This window comes from Phodopus roborovskii, unplaced genomic scaffold (genome assembly GCF_943737965.1).
Source record: "Phodopus roborovskii unplaced genomic scaffold, PHOROB, whole genome shotgun sequence".
NCBI lineage: Eukaryota > Metazoa > Chordata > Mammalia > Rodentia > Cricetidae > Phodopus > Phodopus roborovskii.
Window position 1 is genome coordinate 52,746,894 of NW_026126511.1, and position 16,377 is coordinate 52,763,270.

General features: G+C 42.0%; 1 protein-coding gene across 2 annotated transcripts in view; it reads right to left on the minus strand.

Annotated features, from left to right (window-relative positions):
• Window positions 1–4,739, minus strand: part of Mtmr6 (myotubularin related protein 6) — a 37,971-nt gene extending 33,232 nt beyond the window's left edge. For both annotated transcript variants that reach the window (XM_051195578.1, XM_051195577.1), the window contains exon 1: window positions 4,574–4,739. In XM_051195578.1, the coding sequence (XP_051051535.1) occupies window positions 4,574–4,597 (24 nt within the window). In that variant the 5' untranslated portion in view covers window positions 4,598–4,739. The remainder of the gene's footprint in view (window positions 1–4,573) is intronic.
• Window positions 4,740–16,377: the final 11,638 nt, after the last annotated feature.

Consider the following 16,377-nt stretch of genomic DNA (forward strand, 5'->3'; position numbering starts at 1 on the left):
CCCCTCCACTTCCAGTGTGTTGTCCCTCCAACAGCATGCTGATAATCTTCAGAGTCCCTGCTTGCTCTCCCAGCATTTACCACCATCAAACACAGTGTAGACCCGATCCATTAACTTTATTTGTTGCTATCTTTACTGATTCAAAATGCATTTTCTCAGAGCCGTTTTTGTCTGTGCAGCTCACTGCTGTCTGCCTTGTTTCCTAGTATGTAGAGCAGTGTCTGGTGAGTAGAAGGCAGAGAGGGGCAGAGTGGGCACAGAGAAGGGAATTAGGGTAAGAAGGGTGCTCTCTGCCCCTCCCACTCACAGCTCTCCCACCTTGGTGCCTTGACTGCACCTTTCTGCAGGTCCCTGGGCCCTAACACCCTTCTCTTTTCTACAGAGTCTCAGAGCGTTCTCCTCCATAAACTTTCAATGATTCCTAGACATCCACATCTGCTTCTCTCCCCCAACCTTTCCCTTCGTGCAATACCGTCCTGAATAACTGGTTACTACACAAAACCTTAGGGCCTAGTTGCTGTCATCCAACCTCCTCGTCTTCACTCCTACTCATTCTGCCCTGCCTTCACATTCTAATCTTCACTAGATAACTATTCTGTTAGGCAGGAGAGTGCTGCGGTGCCAGAGAGGCTTCCTATCAGAAAGACCTGGATCTCAGAACCCACCTCCTACCAGCCACCAGTGAGCCCATAATAAATGGTCAGCTGAGACAGGACAAGTTATGTAATCTTGACAAACTGTAAGTTTCTCACCTGTCACATGGGCTAGTGTGCCCTGCTTGGAGCAAGTGTTCAAGTATGTCTCAAAATCTAAGCTCTCAGGGGCTGGACAGTTAAGAGCACTTGTTGCCCCTACAGAGGACCTAGGTTTTGGACCTAGCATTCACATGGTGGCCCACACTCTTCCCTAACTCTGATTCCAGGGCATGACCTCTGTGGGCACCAGGCATGCACATGGAACACATACATTCATGCAGGGTCAGTAACTCCAGTTCCAGAGAATCCAACCCTCTTCCGGCACCAAGCACACACATAGTACACAAACATATATTCAGACAAAACACACATAAAACAAAGAAATCTTAATAAAACCTAAAAAAACAAAACAAAAAACAAACCTGTATAGTCTCAAGGTGGGGAGATGGCTCGGTGGGTAAGAGCACTTGTTCTGCAAATACAAGAACCTGAGTTTGAGCCAAGCAGTGGTGGTCCACACATTTAGTCCCAGCACTCCAGAGGCAGAGGCAGGCAGATTTCTGTGAGTTCAAGGCCAGCCTGGTCTACAAGAGCTAGTTCTAGGACAGTTTCCAAAGCCACAGAGAAACCTTGTCTCTTACAGTCACATGTCCCTGCAGTCCCAGCACTGGGAGAGCCAAGACAGGAGCTCTAAAGAGCTCAGCCAGCCTGTCTGGAAGGCTGAGCTTCTAGTTCAGTAAGGGACACTATGAGATAAAAATAGGATGACATACCTAACAGTGAATTTTGGAGCTAGGAAGTTATTTAATTAGTACTCAGCAAGAAAGAAAGACTCATCTCTGATAGCAGACTACAAAGCAAATAAGAACTCTAAATGATACAAAAACAAGAATAGAAAACCATTACAGATGACAAATTTATAGAAGAAAAAACCTTTTAGTTACTGTTTCCTAACTGAATACCAATTTAACAATTTTATTAAAACTATTCATGCTGGGGAAAAGCACACCTAGCTTTTGAAGTAAGTCATTAAAGTTTAACTGCCACACGTGGCCAACCTGGCCATTCAATTTCTTCCCTGTCTATAAAAGAAGATTCTAAAACCATTGCCAGAGCTCATTTTTAAATTAGTGATTGTCCTAGTCCCATTTCTGTTACTGTGATAAAACACTCTGACATAAAGCAAGGGTTTGTTTGGCTTAAATTTTCAGTTTACAACCCACCATTGTGGGGAGGTTGAAGCAGCAGGGGCTTGAGAGACAAGAGCAGAGAGAAAATTACTTCACAAATGCTGTCCCCTTACTTTCTCTACTTTATACATTCAGGACCCAGATCACAAAATGGTGCTGCCCACACCAGCACAACCCTTCTTACCCCAACCCAATTAAGGGGAAAAAATCAATTTGGAAAAAAAAAATTCCTCACAAGCATGTCCCCTAGCAAACATGACCCAGGCAGTCCCTCGCTGAACCTCCCTCCCCCAAATGATTCTACACTGCAGCAGGTTGACAATTAAAAGAAACAATCTCAGTCATAATATCTAATGAATTAACACATTTGTGAAATGTGAACATTGTGAAATTATGACAATACAATACTACATAACTGTGTCTACTGATATAAATTACCACAGAAGGCAACTATTACTAAAAAACAAACAAACAAAAAAAAACAGCAGTTAGACAGACAACAACAACAAAAATCACTGAACAGTCATACAGCATTACAGCCAATTTAAAAAATGTTTATTATTTTTACTTGGGATGGGTGAGCATAGGCCAAGAAATCTGTGTGGAGGTCAACAGGCCACTTTCAGGAGTTGACTCTCTCCTCCCACCATTCTGGAGAATCAATTCAGGTTGTCAGGTTTGGCAGCAGGTGTCTTTACCCACTGAGCCATCTAAACAGCCCTACAAATAATATTTGATCACACTCAATAAACAGAGTTTAAAACAGCAATCTATTTCCAGTTTTGAAATACAATGTCTTATAGATGAAAGACAACAGGTAACAAAAACAAAAACTTTGTCTATGTTAGAAACAATCATGTAAGAAAGCACTCTTTTTCCAAATAATAATTTAAGGAAATGGTTACAGTCTATATGACAATTATCAGGATACATCTTGAGATTCATATTGATCTTGCTGTGGCTTGCAGGGTATCAGTCAAGTTGTGTATACATTAGTACCTAGCAAACCTCTGTTACACTGTAGTCTACATACATCCATTTAAGATTATTCCAGAGAAGTGAATGGATGCAACAACAGTCACACAAAGTAACAAAGGAGCCCTCCTAGGAAGCAACTTCAGTAGGAAACTAGCTGGAAAGCTCTTAACCTTAAAAAGACTTATTAAGAACCCTTACCTAAACACCGCAAAAAGCAGTCTTACCTAAAATAACCAGCATGGATACACTATGAAAAATAAGGCTTAATCAAGAACAGTCTTCAAGATCATAAAAACTATAGTTATACACCCCCAAGACATGGATATTTAACAATTAATCATAAATTGAAGGAGGGCATGTTTTAAATAATAAGGGAACCATCAGGATTTTTTCATCTCAACATTCACTTAGGGATAGGATGTGTTTTGCTCACTGGATTCAGTACTCTTTCACTGGTGTGTGTGTGTGTGTGTGTGTGTGTGTGTGTGTGTGTGTGTTATATTCACAGTAGCAACCAAATGAGAGCTGCAATGAGGTTCAGAGAGTATTTTCTGAGCCAACAGCTGCTAGGGCCCTGTGACTAGGAAAAGAACTGGCTCTCATGCCCACTGTTCCGTTCCCTACCTTAGCACCTTCTACTGGATAGCTAATCACCCTGCCATTTTCAAATTTTTTAATGTCAACAACTCAAAACTCTCCAATTATTTTATTTTTCTTCTTTTTAAAGAAAAAAGGGAGTCTTTGAAAAGGAGCTGGATTGTCAGCATCTCTAATTTTACCAAATAGGTTAGTCAAAATCCAAAATAAATCCTAATAAAAATCCGTGTCATGATATCTATAACGTAAAAAGCTATGAAACGTTTAAAGACCAATGAAGATAATTCAGTTTGTTCCACCAATGACCTGTAACTTAAAAACCTTTAGGACAGGTAGCAAGTGACTGTTATAACCGTGGCAAAGCCAGAGAATTGTTTTTCCCATCTTAAAACGATAGTCAAACCTATTCATTTCCGTTTCTGTTTTTGGGCATTCTGAAGCTGAAGTTTGGCTAACACGCTATTGGTAACAATCCGGTGTCATTTCAGTTTTTAAACTTGAAACAAAAAAACATTTTTTTAAAAAAATCACTCATTTTCTAAATTCCCCTCACACAGAAAAATGAAGCACGGACTTGACAAGCTCAGTTATGGGGAAATTCCATGGACCTTCTACAATATGACACAGCCTTTCCCCTTCTGCATAACTGCTGTCAAACTGGCTCCCAACACTTAGGACAATGCCTAAAGTTGGAATCACAGAAGTCCCAGATCTAAGTGGCTGAAGGACTAGAAAAGTGAGAGGGCTCGGATGCTCTAACATTAGCACCCCGAATCTGCGGGCGGGGCACGTTCGCTAGAGCAAGACTAGTTAACCCCGCACAGTACTAGTACTGATGATGCGGGATCCACCCGCCTGGGGGCGAGCCAGGCGGCGATCTGCCCAAAGTCTCCAAAGTAAAAAGCAGCCCCAATCTTGCCCAAGAGCGCGGTGCTCGCTGGGCTACCACCGTTGGTCGACTCCCCAAGCACCTCTTGTCAAGGCGCCTGCGCCGTCCTCACGGCCTCCGCACCCCCAAACTGCCGGCCCGCAGCTGAGGCCCGGCACCCCCAAACTGCCCGCCCGCCTCTGCCGGATGGACCCCAGCGGCCGCGAGGACCTCTCGCTGACTACCTTGGTCGTCCGAATGTGCTCCATCACGGGGCGACGCCCGCAGGCAGCTGGCCTCAGGAGCGAACCATCGGGAGAGAAACCGGGCGGTGACAGCCACCGGCAGGAACTCCCTCAACCCGCCAGCGTCAGCCAGCCCGCCGGCGGCTAGCACTGCGCAGGCGTCGTCTGCGAGCGCTGTCGCCTAGAAACACTTCCGCAAACCCCAACCACCGAGGGGATCCTGGCTGCGAGCAGAACGTCTCCAACCGAGATTGGCGCTGGCAGGGTCGCACCCATGGCCGGTTGTACAGCGCCCTCTCTGGTGGAGGACTGGCATTGCCAAGGTTGACGAGGCCGACCCCTCTTCAGTCAAGACCAACAAAGCTAAGCGTCTGAGGGACTAGAAGGAATTTCTAAGTTTGAAGATGAGTCCGAACTAAAAGGAATTTGCCATTGAGAAAGTGACTGGATGTCTCTGAGCTCCATTACCATGTCAGTTTAAATCACTTGTAGAAAAACCCATTGGGCACTGGGCTGGTTTAATGAACTATTAAAATCTATTATGAATATTAGTATTAACTCTGAGTACGTTTTATATGATCTTTGTTGCCAAGTGTCAGGATATAACTTACAGGTTTGTGGATACGGCTGCTCTTTGATTTAAGATGTTAGGTGAGCCGCACGCCTTTAATTTCAGCACTTGAGAGGCAGAGGCAAGAGCATCTTTGTTAGCTGGAGGCAAGCTTGGTGTACAGAGTTCCAGGATAGCCTGGGATACACAGAGAAACTCTGTCTCAAAAAAACTACATGTTGATGATGATGATACGCTACATAAATGGCTTTTTTTTTTCTTGAAAGACATTTTTTCAGGACTGGAGTGATGGTTTATCAGTAAAGTTTGTATTGGAAACTTTCCTGTAGTTTGTTTTCCTATAAATAAGCAAAAGTGTTTGGGAATGGATAATTTGACTTCCTAACTAATAGCTGTTGTGCTCTCTTGCCATCTTCTGCAAAAGGCTCTTCAGTTAAACCAATGCTTTTAAAACTTTGCATGGCAACACCTGGGACCAGTAGCTAACCAAAACTTAACTAAAAAGTGAATGTGCAGTTAATCCAAAGGATACAGCCTGTTTCTGGCATTACTTCTCTCCAGCCCTGAACTTTGTTCATGTCAGCTAACCACTGGTGAAGGCACCTCAGCTCAGATTCCATCTACTGTATTTTATGAATTGCAGTGTTTTTACAGTTTGTGCAAAATGTTCTACTCTTATAGAAACAGCGATTTAATTACAGAGAGAAAACTTTTCATATTTTCCTGGTATCATTCCTTAGCTCATATCAAATTAGTGTAGCCTTGGTTTGAGCTGTATTAGAAACACACCTCCCTTAGTTATTAATAAGTAGTTAACATGCATGTGTACAAAATAATTGTTTAAAAGAGCAACTTTATGATGTGGTGTGTTGGGGTACCTTTAATCCCAGCACTCCAGAGGCCGAGGTAGGCAGATCTCCTTTAGTTTCACTCCACCCTCATCCACACAGTGAGACTATAAAGAACAAACAAGCAAAGATATCATCAGCAAACGTTTGACTTGAACACCTACTTTAATGTACCTGTATAACCATGGGCAAAATGTTTTTCTACTAAAAAGGAGTCATGAGAGGAAAGTTCTTAAAAAGATTTTAAAGCAGGCTATCCTTAAGCCAGAATCAATCAATTTATGTTTGATTTTGGTTTGTGTTGACTTTCTCCGTAAGTGATATTTTGAATAGTTTAAGATCTTTCACAAAAATTGACTTTTAAAGAGGGGCAACATTAAGTTAATGTTTGGCAGAAATGAGATAATTCTTAGTAAGAATCTGGCCTCATAACCAGATCTGATTGGAAGGTGGGAGCCAAATTATCATGAGCTATTTTTTAGTCCCCTAAATAATTATCAACTTATTGCCCTTTTTGTGCATGATCTAACACCCTTATATCTGTTGCATTTACTTTTAGAAAGTACAAACAAGAGCCCCAGATTCCACCAACTCAGCGTACTAACTAAAGGCTAAAGTCATCGGAGAGCAACCTGAGACTGAAGCAGAGACTAGTCTGCCATGCTGCATCCTGCCTTCCAGGTGTTTCCACCCACATAACTGCAAAATGGCTTGACTTAAAACATTCTTTGTTCTGGTACCACAAAAATTTCTTAAGATTCCTAACATGTTATAACAGGGTATTTGGGGTAACCTGGGGTAACCTTGGACACAGTCACTCATATCTGGCTCCAGATAAACTCCTATTCTCTTTGAGAGCTAGCCTTACCGCTTTAAGCTTTGATTTATATACAAGAATACCATGTTTCTAACACCTGCCCATCGACTTATATTCACCATATATAATCATCTATGACAAAAAAATGTAAAGTTCTCATTTAAAAAAATGTGTTCCTCCCATTTGTGTGTGTGTGGGGGCAGTTGGTTTTTGAGATAGGGTTCCTCTGTGTGCATCCCTGATGGCCTGGAAATCTCTCTGTAGACACCAGGCAGGCATTGAACTCAGAGATCCACCTGCCTCTGCCTCCTGTGCCACGCTGTTCTCCCCACTTTTAACATCAAGTTGAATTCCTGTTATTAATAATATTCTGACAAACTTCTTTTTATGATTAGTTTTGTGTTTATGCATATGTGTTTGTTTGTGTGAGTATACACTGCAGATACGAAGGTGGCAGAGATCAGAAGAGGGTGTGGGGTCCCTGGAACTGGAGTTACAGGAGGCTGTGAGCCTTCTGACATGCACTGGAAGCTGATCATCTGGAAGAGTTGCATATGCTCTTAACTTATAAACCATCTCTTCTGCCCTGACAAACGCCTTTCAAATAAAAACATCATTCACATAGATTCTTACATCAAAGTGCAGACATATGTACAAACCTGGCAGTGTTATATCCTGACACTTGGCAGCAAAGGCCATATAAAATGTACTCATAACCTAAGACCACAATGACAATAGGAGGTGATTGTGATAGAAGGCTGGCCTCTGAGAACAAAAGTTATTACCATCCTCATCAGGGCAGTTGTGATACCTGCAAGGGACCCTCTTGTAGAAAGAGGGGATGGAGTGTGATCAGACCCTCATGGGAGAGTCCAGCCACTGCTTTCTGGGCCCCACTTCAATCACATGTGATTCTGACCCAGTGCTGGTCTTGGCAATGCTAGAGTATAAAGTGTACAACTAGCATCCATGCTAGGGTGAGATTTCATTTCATTCATGTCGCTCAACCTTTACCCGTGACACTCATGGGTGCCCTACACTAGACTAGGGAGGAACTGTAACTTTGTCATCAGTGCTTTCTCTGAAGTGAGAAAATACTGTTCATATCCCCCACCCCACCCTATGGGGGGGGGAGTTAACACTGACGTCTTATATGCATATACAGATTTTTTTAAATCCTTTTTTAAAAGTCACTAGCTCATCATTGGGCAAGTGTCCAAATGTTGAATTTGGGAATCTTTTTTTCCCTTTTCCTTTTCTTGAATTCATCATTGTCTTGTCTCCTTTTAAAGGTACATTGCTACGTGAACATTTAAAGTTCAGTAAGTAAATGCTGTGGAGCAGTATCCTCCAAGCTCAAGAGCCAGCATCTTCATTAGGGCAGCAGCAACTGCTTGCAAGCTCATGTCCTTCCTGGAAGCAGGAAGGACTGAGGAAGATCATGGGACCATGACATTCCAGCCAGTTCCTCCTATACTTCCCAATTGATTTTGTTTGTTATATGTTTCTGCCCTAATTGCACATGGTCTTGTGTTTCCAAACACACAGGAGTATACAGTGTGTGGAAGGTTAATTGAAGGGAGGGCTTAATCTGTGCAGCTATGGGAAAGTCATATTGAGGTGAGACTTACTGGTATGAGAAGCAGCTTTGGGGTCACCAATGCTCTGTAAGTAATTTCATTTAACTCACTGGTTTGTCAAGTTAGACTTTGGTGGAATCATACTTAGGTTTGTCATTGGTATCCTGTAAGAAAGAGATAGTCATTTGTTTATGTCTCCCCAGAGAAAGAGTTTCTGAAACAGTTAAAAACAAATTAAATTAAGCTGGAGAGGTAGCTCAGCAATTAAGGGCACTGGCTGTTCTTCCAGAGGACCCTGGTTCAATTCCCAGCAACCACATGGTAACGCATAATCACTAACCATCTCAGATTCCAGTACCCACATCAAAGCCAGATGTGGTCCTGTGCATGCTGGTAAAACCAGAGCTAAGGGCAGATGAAGACAAGATTGCCTAGGTTTTGCTGACTACCAGCCTCACTGAAAAACACCTGCTTCAAGTTCAATGAGAAATTTTACCTCAAAGGAATGAGGTAAGAGTGATCATGGTGGCCGGGTGTTGGTGGCCCACGCCTTTAATCCCAGCACTTGGGAGGCAGAGTTAGGCAGATCTCTGTGAGTTCAAGGCCAGCCTTGTCTATAGAGCTAGTTTCAGGACAGGCTCCTAAACAATACAAAGAAACACTGTCTCTGAAAACAAAACAAAACAAAAAAGTGATCATGGTGGTTACCTGATGGCAGACTCTGACCTCTGTGTACACACATGAAACTACATATACCTTGTTGTCATCCTATAGACGGATATACTTCAGCAAAAACAGTGATGTGATGATGTTCTATTACATGAACAAAAAGCTAGCAATGATACAGCAAGTTCAATGTGACCAGGAAATGGTTTGTAAGTTTTGCAAGCAGAACCATGGGTGATTTTTGTAATTTCTCTAACACTATTTAAAAACAGTTTCTTTTCATGGGATGTCTGGTGAAATCTGGAGATGTTTTTGTTGTCTTGGTTGGGGGCTCCACATACTACCACTGACATCTAGTGGTTCCAAGTCAGCCTCAGTGTGTCAGAGAAGCCCACACAACAAAATCCTCCTGCCCTAGAGGACACCAATGAAGAGGGGGAGAAGGCCTCTCTCATGCTGACCAAGATTTCTGAACCCATCAGTTTCACAGTTGTAACTAGAAAAACAGTACGTTTAGGACTGGTGAGATGGCTCAGTGGGGAAAATGCTTGCAGCAAAATTCTGACTATAGGAATTCAATCCCCAGAAACTCTATACTCTATACGTGTCCTGTGGCATAACACACACACACACACACACACACACACACACACACACACACACACACACTGCTCTGAAAAGAATGGAATTGATGAGAGTACATAAAGGCACATTGCACTGCATAACACATAGCAAGACTCTCACCATAAAACTTTAACGTCACTTTGATTCAAACTATTGTCTGTTTTTCATTCTCCCCCCCCTTGTTTCCTGACAATTATCATTTTTCTCTTCCAAATTTTCAGACAGTAATCCTGAAGTTAGCTAATGCCTGCTGTGATTATCAAGTGACAGAAAGGACACTAAGTATCTTTTTCAGTGTTATGGGCAAAGCACTGTTACTTCCCTTATTTCAAAGATGCAAAAATGAAATACAATGAAGCTGTCTGATATTACATAGCAGATAAAGTCAAGAGTCATGGCATAAAGCCAGACAGTCTGACTCCAGAGTCTGTGTTCTTATTAGCCATTCTATATTGACTAGCTTTTCAAAATCCATATTAAAGTTCCATTTATTGGTAATATGAGAAGCCAGAAAACCACTCTGCTTAAAACAAAACCTCAAGTAATGGAAATTATAAAATCAAATTCTGTGAAGCATTAAATAACTGATAAGATTGTGAGACTTATATATAGAAATCTGAAGGAATGTATGTGTCCATAGAGGTGACCAGGACACTGATGCTGACGCTGCAGGAAGGCCATTTCAATCAGGTCAGTTGACTATCTGTTTTGATAACCTCCCAGGGTGCCCAGCTAAAAGCCCAAGTTCAGGGTCCAACTTAGATGGGAATCTAATGTAAAACCCACCCACACAAAGCCATAGCCAGGGAGAAACTCAACCAATCCAGTGCCCCAAAGAAGGAAATCCACCTTGATACTGAGAACAGAAGGTGCGGAAGTGCCTGGCTTGGAGACATTACAACATGACAATATCACTAGACAGGTTTATATCCTGGATCCATTTTCAGTTATCCAAGAACTGAAAATCAAGTTATCAAGAGGTAAGTGGCGTTTAAGTGGGCTGGGGTTAATTGTGCCTTGAGACTTTATTGTAGCAAACACAAATCTTCTCTGTAATGAACCTCAAATAATTATTATAATTAATCTTCCAAGGGAAGTTAAATTAAAATCACAGTAAAGTAGCACACAAGGAAAAGATCTTGAAGTAGGAACAATATGATGACAATAAGAGAATATATAATATTCAAGCTTAGCTTACTAAAAAAATATGCTAGATATGTGTACGGAAACAAAAGAATTTGTTTTTGCAGTACTTAGAAGAAGGCATTGTTGCTTACACTAGACTAGGTTTTGTGTGACCTTTTCCCGGGGAGTTGTGAACAAATGTCTACTCATTGTAGTTAGAGCACAAAGGACACATGCCATCCAAGTCTAATTTGGGCCAGCCAACAAATTCATTGAATATACTTAGAAGAATAGGTTGGGGGGCAAGAGAGATAGCTCAGGGATAAAGAGCACCCCTGAGTTCAATTCCTAGCAACCACATGGTGGCTCACAACCATCTATAATAGGATCTGATGCCCTCTTCTGACATGCACTTATATATGCAGAGCACTCATGCATAAAATATAAATAAATAAAATTTTAAGAAAAGAATGGGTTGGGGTGGTTATGAGTACAAAACAGCTGCACACTGAAGTCTTAGCTCAGCATAAGTGGTGACTTCTCTACAGTTTATAGATGGAGTCCCCACTTCAGTTAACTTTCCAGATGCTATAGCTTTACACCCTAGCACCTCCTAACACCACTGCTGAGGCGAACTACATATAACTGGGGAGTGTCAACAAAGGGAAAGGACTTTTTAGGTTTGGTCTTAAACTTGGTGCTCCTAGTAGCATGCGATAGGTAATATCATTGATCAATCATGCCAGGTTGTTTTTGTCTATGCACTGTGTCTCTGTGGAATGTGTGATCATTTATCACTGTAGAATAACTAAACTTTGCCATATATCAAACAATATATGAAAATGTATTAAGCTGAAAGAATAATTTTCTTGTTAACTTGAAGGATTCCTCTGAAAACACAGCTTTTTTTCTTTTGCCCTTCCTTCCTTTCTTTTCTTAGACTGTATTCTTAGGTTGTATTTTTCCATCCTTTCATTCCCCACTTCTCTTGTCAATAGTTCTAATCTTAGAACTAGGGAAATTAAGAGGCAGCCTCCTCTTGGCTCAGGAGGCTCCTGTACTGTTGTCTAAGTACCATAATCTGGACCGCATTTATTCATTTTTTACCAAAAGTAACAATTTTACAACAGTAAGCAACAAGAGAGGAATACAAATGACTGCTTGAGCAGTTGTAAGAGGCTGTCCCTGGGTCCTATAATCTCGAGTGGCATGGGGGTGGGTCCAGGGGAAGAGGAGGACATATTCTGGACCGGCCATAAAGTGGGCCTTTCCACCAAGTCTCAAGCTTTCCTGTGCAGTTTTGTCTGACATAGACCAAGTCCCCAACTTGGAAGGGATGTGAGACTTGCAAGTCTTCTTCCACCAGAATAGGCCTCCCTGAGCTGCTTTCACACTCACTGTCTCACTCGCTCGAGCACCTTGAGCCTAGTAAACAGAGGCTGGGAGAGCAGCACATCAGCACTATGTACAGAAGTAATTTCCATCAGTGGAGGAGCCCCCCCCCCCATAGAGCAATTTATAGGGGTCAGCCCAAACGATCCAGGGGGTGTGCCTGAAAAGCACAAAGGGTACGAGAGCTGTCCAATCATTAATGCCAGTCTCCACAGTCCATTTAGTCTCTTTAATGGTTCTATTTATCTTTTCTACCTGCCCTGAACTTTGGGGTCTGTATGCACAATATAATTTCCAATCAATCCCCAACATCTTCACCATTCCCTGACTTACCTGGGCAACAAAAGCAAGCTGGACCATTGTCTGATCCTAGTACTTTAGGTGTTTCAAATCTTGGGAAAATTTTCTTCCAGTATCTTCTTAGCCACCATGGTTGCAGGCTCCTTCTTTGTAGGGTAAGTCTCTACCCATCCTGAAAAACTGTCTATAAGAACTAATAAGTACTTGTTACCATACTTGACTGGCTTTACCTCCATGAAGACCAAGGCAATGTATAATGGCCAGTCTTTTTGGCAAATGTGAGACTTCCAGCAAACTTAGAATTTCTTCTTTGTTTTTGACTTCCTACCCTGCTGAAGTAAGCAGCCTCCTTTGTTTATAGATAGCCCCATGCACATGTGCAGTTGCAAAAGCATACCTGCCGTCCATGTAGATGTTTATGGATAGGCTTCCAGGGAGATTGAACAGGAACCAGGATGCCTTGCTGGATCAATCTCTACTCATGGGGTACTGTTTGGCTGATATTCAGCTGAATAACCTGCAGGGGCACTTGTTTTGCCAGACCCATTCCGGAAACTTCAGCCCAAGTTAAGGGAGTTTGGACCAACCACCAGTCCATATTTGAGGCTACAGTCTCATCTGAACAGTCTAGTTCAAGCTGGGGCTCCTCATGGAGTCTGTACTCATCTTCTAGTCTAACAGTGAGGACTTGCAATTGATTTCCCTGTTTATCAGTTACTGATGGCTGTTCAGAGTCAAAATGAATCTGAGCTCCTACTTTTGACAGAATGTCTCTTCCTAACAGAGGGTAAGGGCACTCTGGGATAACCAGGAGCAAGTGGGATACCTGGCCCACGCCAAGGTCCACTGTTCTTCCAGCAGTCCATGAATACTGCTGTTGCCCTGTGGTACCCATTACCCAAGATTCTTTTGTCTTTTAATTTTCCTAATGGTTGTATCAGTACTGAATGCTCCACTCTGGTCTCCATCAAAAATTCGACTGGTCACCCCTCCACTTTCAAAGTTACCCTGGGCTCAGGGAGGAGGTCCAAACCCCATCTCCCCTAATCTTCACCTTTCCTCAGGGCTAGGACCTTTGATCCCTTGTTTCTCTTCTTGGGGCAGTCCTTTGCCCAGTGTCCTTTCTCTTTACAATATGCACATTGGTCCTTGTCGAGTGGGGTCCTGTTGCCCAGGTTCACTAGCTGTCTAGGACCTGTTCTAAATTTCCTAACTTCTTTCTCTCTCTCTATTTTTCCCTTTAATCACTGCGGCCATGATTTTAGTCAAATTCTTTTCTTGTCTTCTGTCACGCTTTTTCTCTTTCCTTCTCTTTTCTCTGCTCTCTCTCCCTTTCTCTGTTCCTTCTCTACACTTTCTCTGTTCTTTCTTCTCTGTCTCTCTCTCCTCTTTTTTCTGTCTTTTCTCTCCTCTTCCCTTTCTCTGCCTCTTTCACTAAATCACATAACTCAGCTTCCTGCAACCCTTCTAGTCTCTGGAGTTTCTAATACCCAGGGCTGATTGCCCTATGAAGGCCAGAGCCACCAAAGCTCTCAGTGCTTTTGAGGTAGGGTCAAAAGGAGTGCTCTCTTTACCTTAAATTGGTGGGCTGTCTCTCAGCACCTCAGAGACCCACCATCAGAGCCTGGCGATAGACTTTCAAACTCTTCCTACCTTCAGCTGTGTTGAAGTCCCAACTGGGGCGAGTCAAGGGGAATCCCAAGTCAATAGTATTCTCTCCTACTCCTGGGTTGTGAAGAGCATCTGCAGCAGCTATTGACAATCATCCCAATTAGGCTGGTGTGGGCTTTGTTGTAAACCCTATAAAAACTGCCCTCGAGGTCCTCAGTCCTATGACTGTCAGGTTGAAATTTTTAGTAAACTTTGAGTTTTAAAGTTATATATTTAGAGGTTATTGAGTATAGCTGTGTTATTTTTTTAATCTTTGGGGGCCTGCCACCCATCTACCAAAGAAATATACAGACATATCCTTACTTATGAACGCCTAGCCTTAGGTTGGCTTCTTTCTAGCCAGCTTTTCTAACTTAAATTATCACATTTTTCTTTAACTACATTTTGCCTTTGGGATTTCTTTCTTTCTTTATTCTATATATCTTTCTTTCTCTTTTACTCCGTGGCTGGCTGTGTGGCTGTGTGGCTGGCCCTTGGTGTCCTCTTATTCCCTTTTTTCTTGCTTTCCCTCTCTTTTTCTTAAATTTCTCCTCCCATTTATACTCTCTGCCAGCCAGCCTCACCGATCCTTTCTCCTGCTTAGCTATTGGTTATTTAGCTATTTATTAGACCAATCAGGTGTATTAGACAGCCAAAGTAACACAACTTTACAGAGTTAAACAAATGCAACACATCTTTGCATCATTAAAGATTCCATAGCATAAATGAATGTAACACACCTTAAATTAATATTCCATGACAACCGAGTGTTCTAATATGCCCACAGCCAGTTTTTCTGATCATAAACTTATTAGCCTTTATTGTATTTTAAAATAATCATCCTTTCCCACTGACCTATGTATCCTAAGTGCCAGACATGTTTCACTTGCTAATTTTATGTTGCTATCTTCAAGTTTAGGAAAGAATACATTGGAGAATTAAAAGACTATCATTCTATAAAAATCTGGACTCATTTTTAAAGTTTCTTTCTCAGTCAAAAGGAAATATTCTCAATTGTAGGACAGCTGTCCTACTACCCTATAGCTATGATTTTTCCCTATACCAGTTTATGTCCCTTTTCTTAAAAAAAAAAAAGATTTCCATTATAAAGTGCTATTTATTTTAACATAAATGCTTATTCATTAATTGATAATTTCATACATGTATACAATGTGCTTAAGTCATATTAATCCCCCTATTCCACTTTGAACTCCTTCTATGTTCTCTTCTCAACTTTACAGCACCTTTTCATAGCCCAGTGAGTCCAATCAGTGCTCTCTTTATGAGCATGTGTAGACCATCCACTGGAACATGGTCATTCTAAGAAGGGGGCAGCACTGGGCACTTCTCCAAAGAAAACCGACTCTCTCGCCCCAGAAATTATCAACTGTCAAAGCTACCTAGCTAGGAGCAGAACTTCATGACCTTTCTCTCACCTGCACTGGTATTTTGAGTGCTTGTTCTTGTGTAGGTCTTGTGTGGCTAACATATCTACTGAGTGTAATGGTTCTTACCCATCCAGAAGCCAAACTTTCTAAACCCTGTCATTTATCTTCCTATTTCTTCCTTCAAGATGTTCCCTGAGCTGTGTGTGTGTGTGTGTGTGTGTGTGTGTGTGTGTGTGTGTGTGTGTGGTATGATAGAAATATCTTATTTAGGGGTGTGCACTTATTTTCTGCACTCTGCCATCTGCAGGTCCATGTTCATTTTCATCTATTGCAAAATTAAGCTTCTCTGATGAGCATTGAGTGCTGAATTAATCCATGAATATAGAGCTAGGCATTAGGAGGTAGTTTGATTCTATACCTGGTTAGCAAAATAATATCATATTATGCCCTAAAGTCCATGACATCACCAACCATGGGTTCTTGGCCAAGTTTACAGTATCAGGCATGAGTTCCATCCTGTGTATTACACCTTAAACCCACACAGAAAGGGACTGGTTACTCCTATATCATTCATGCCACCACTGCACCGATAATTCTATCTTGTCAGGTTAGTTCTTACTGTAGCCTTGCTACAGTTGTTGTTCTCACTCAGCAGCCTGTAAAGCCCCTTCTTTACTACACACACTAGCCAGAAGGGAGGAGTTTTTTGTGTTGGGACCTGCTTCATTCCTTCAAAGCCTGTGATCTAAGTGTGTTGTGTGGTCTTTTACCACAGGGTCTTATTACTAGTTCTGGTGATAACCAAGAGAAAATGGCAATAGCCCTTTTTTGTTTTGGCAGTCT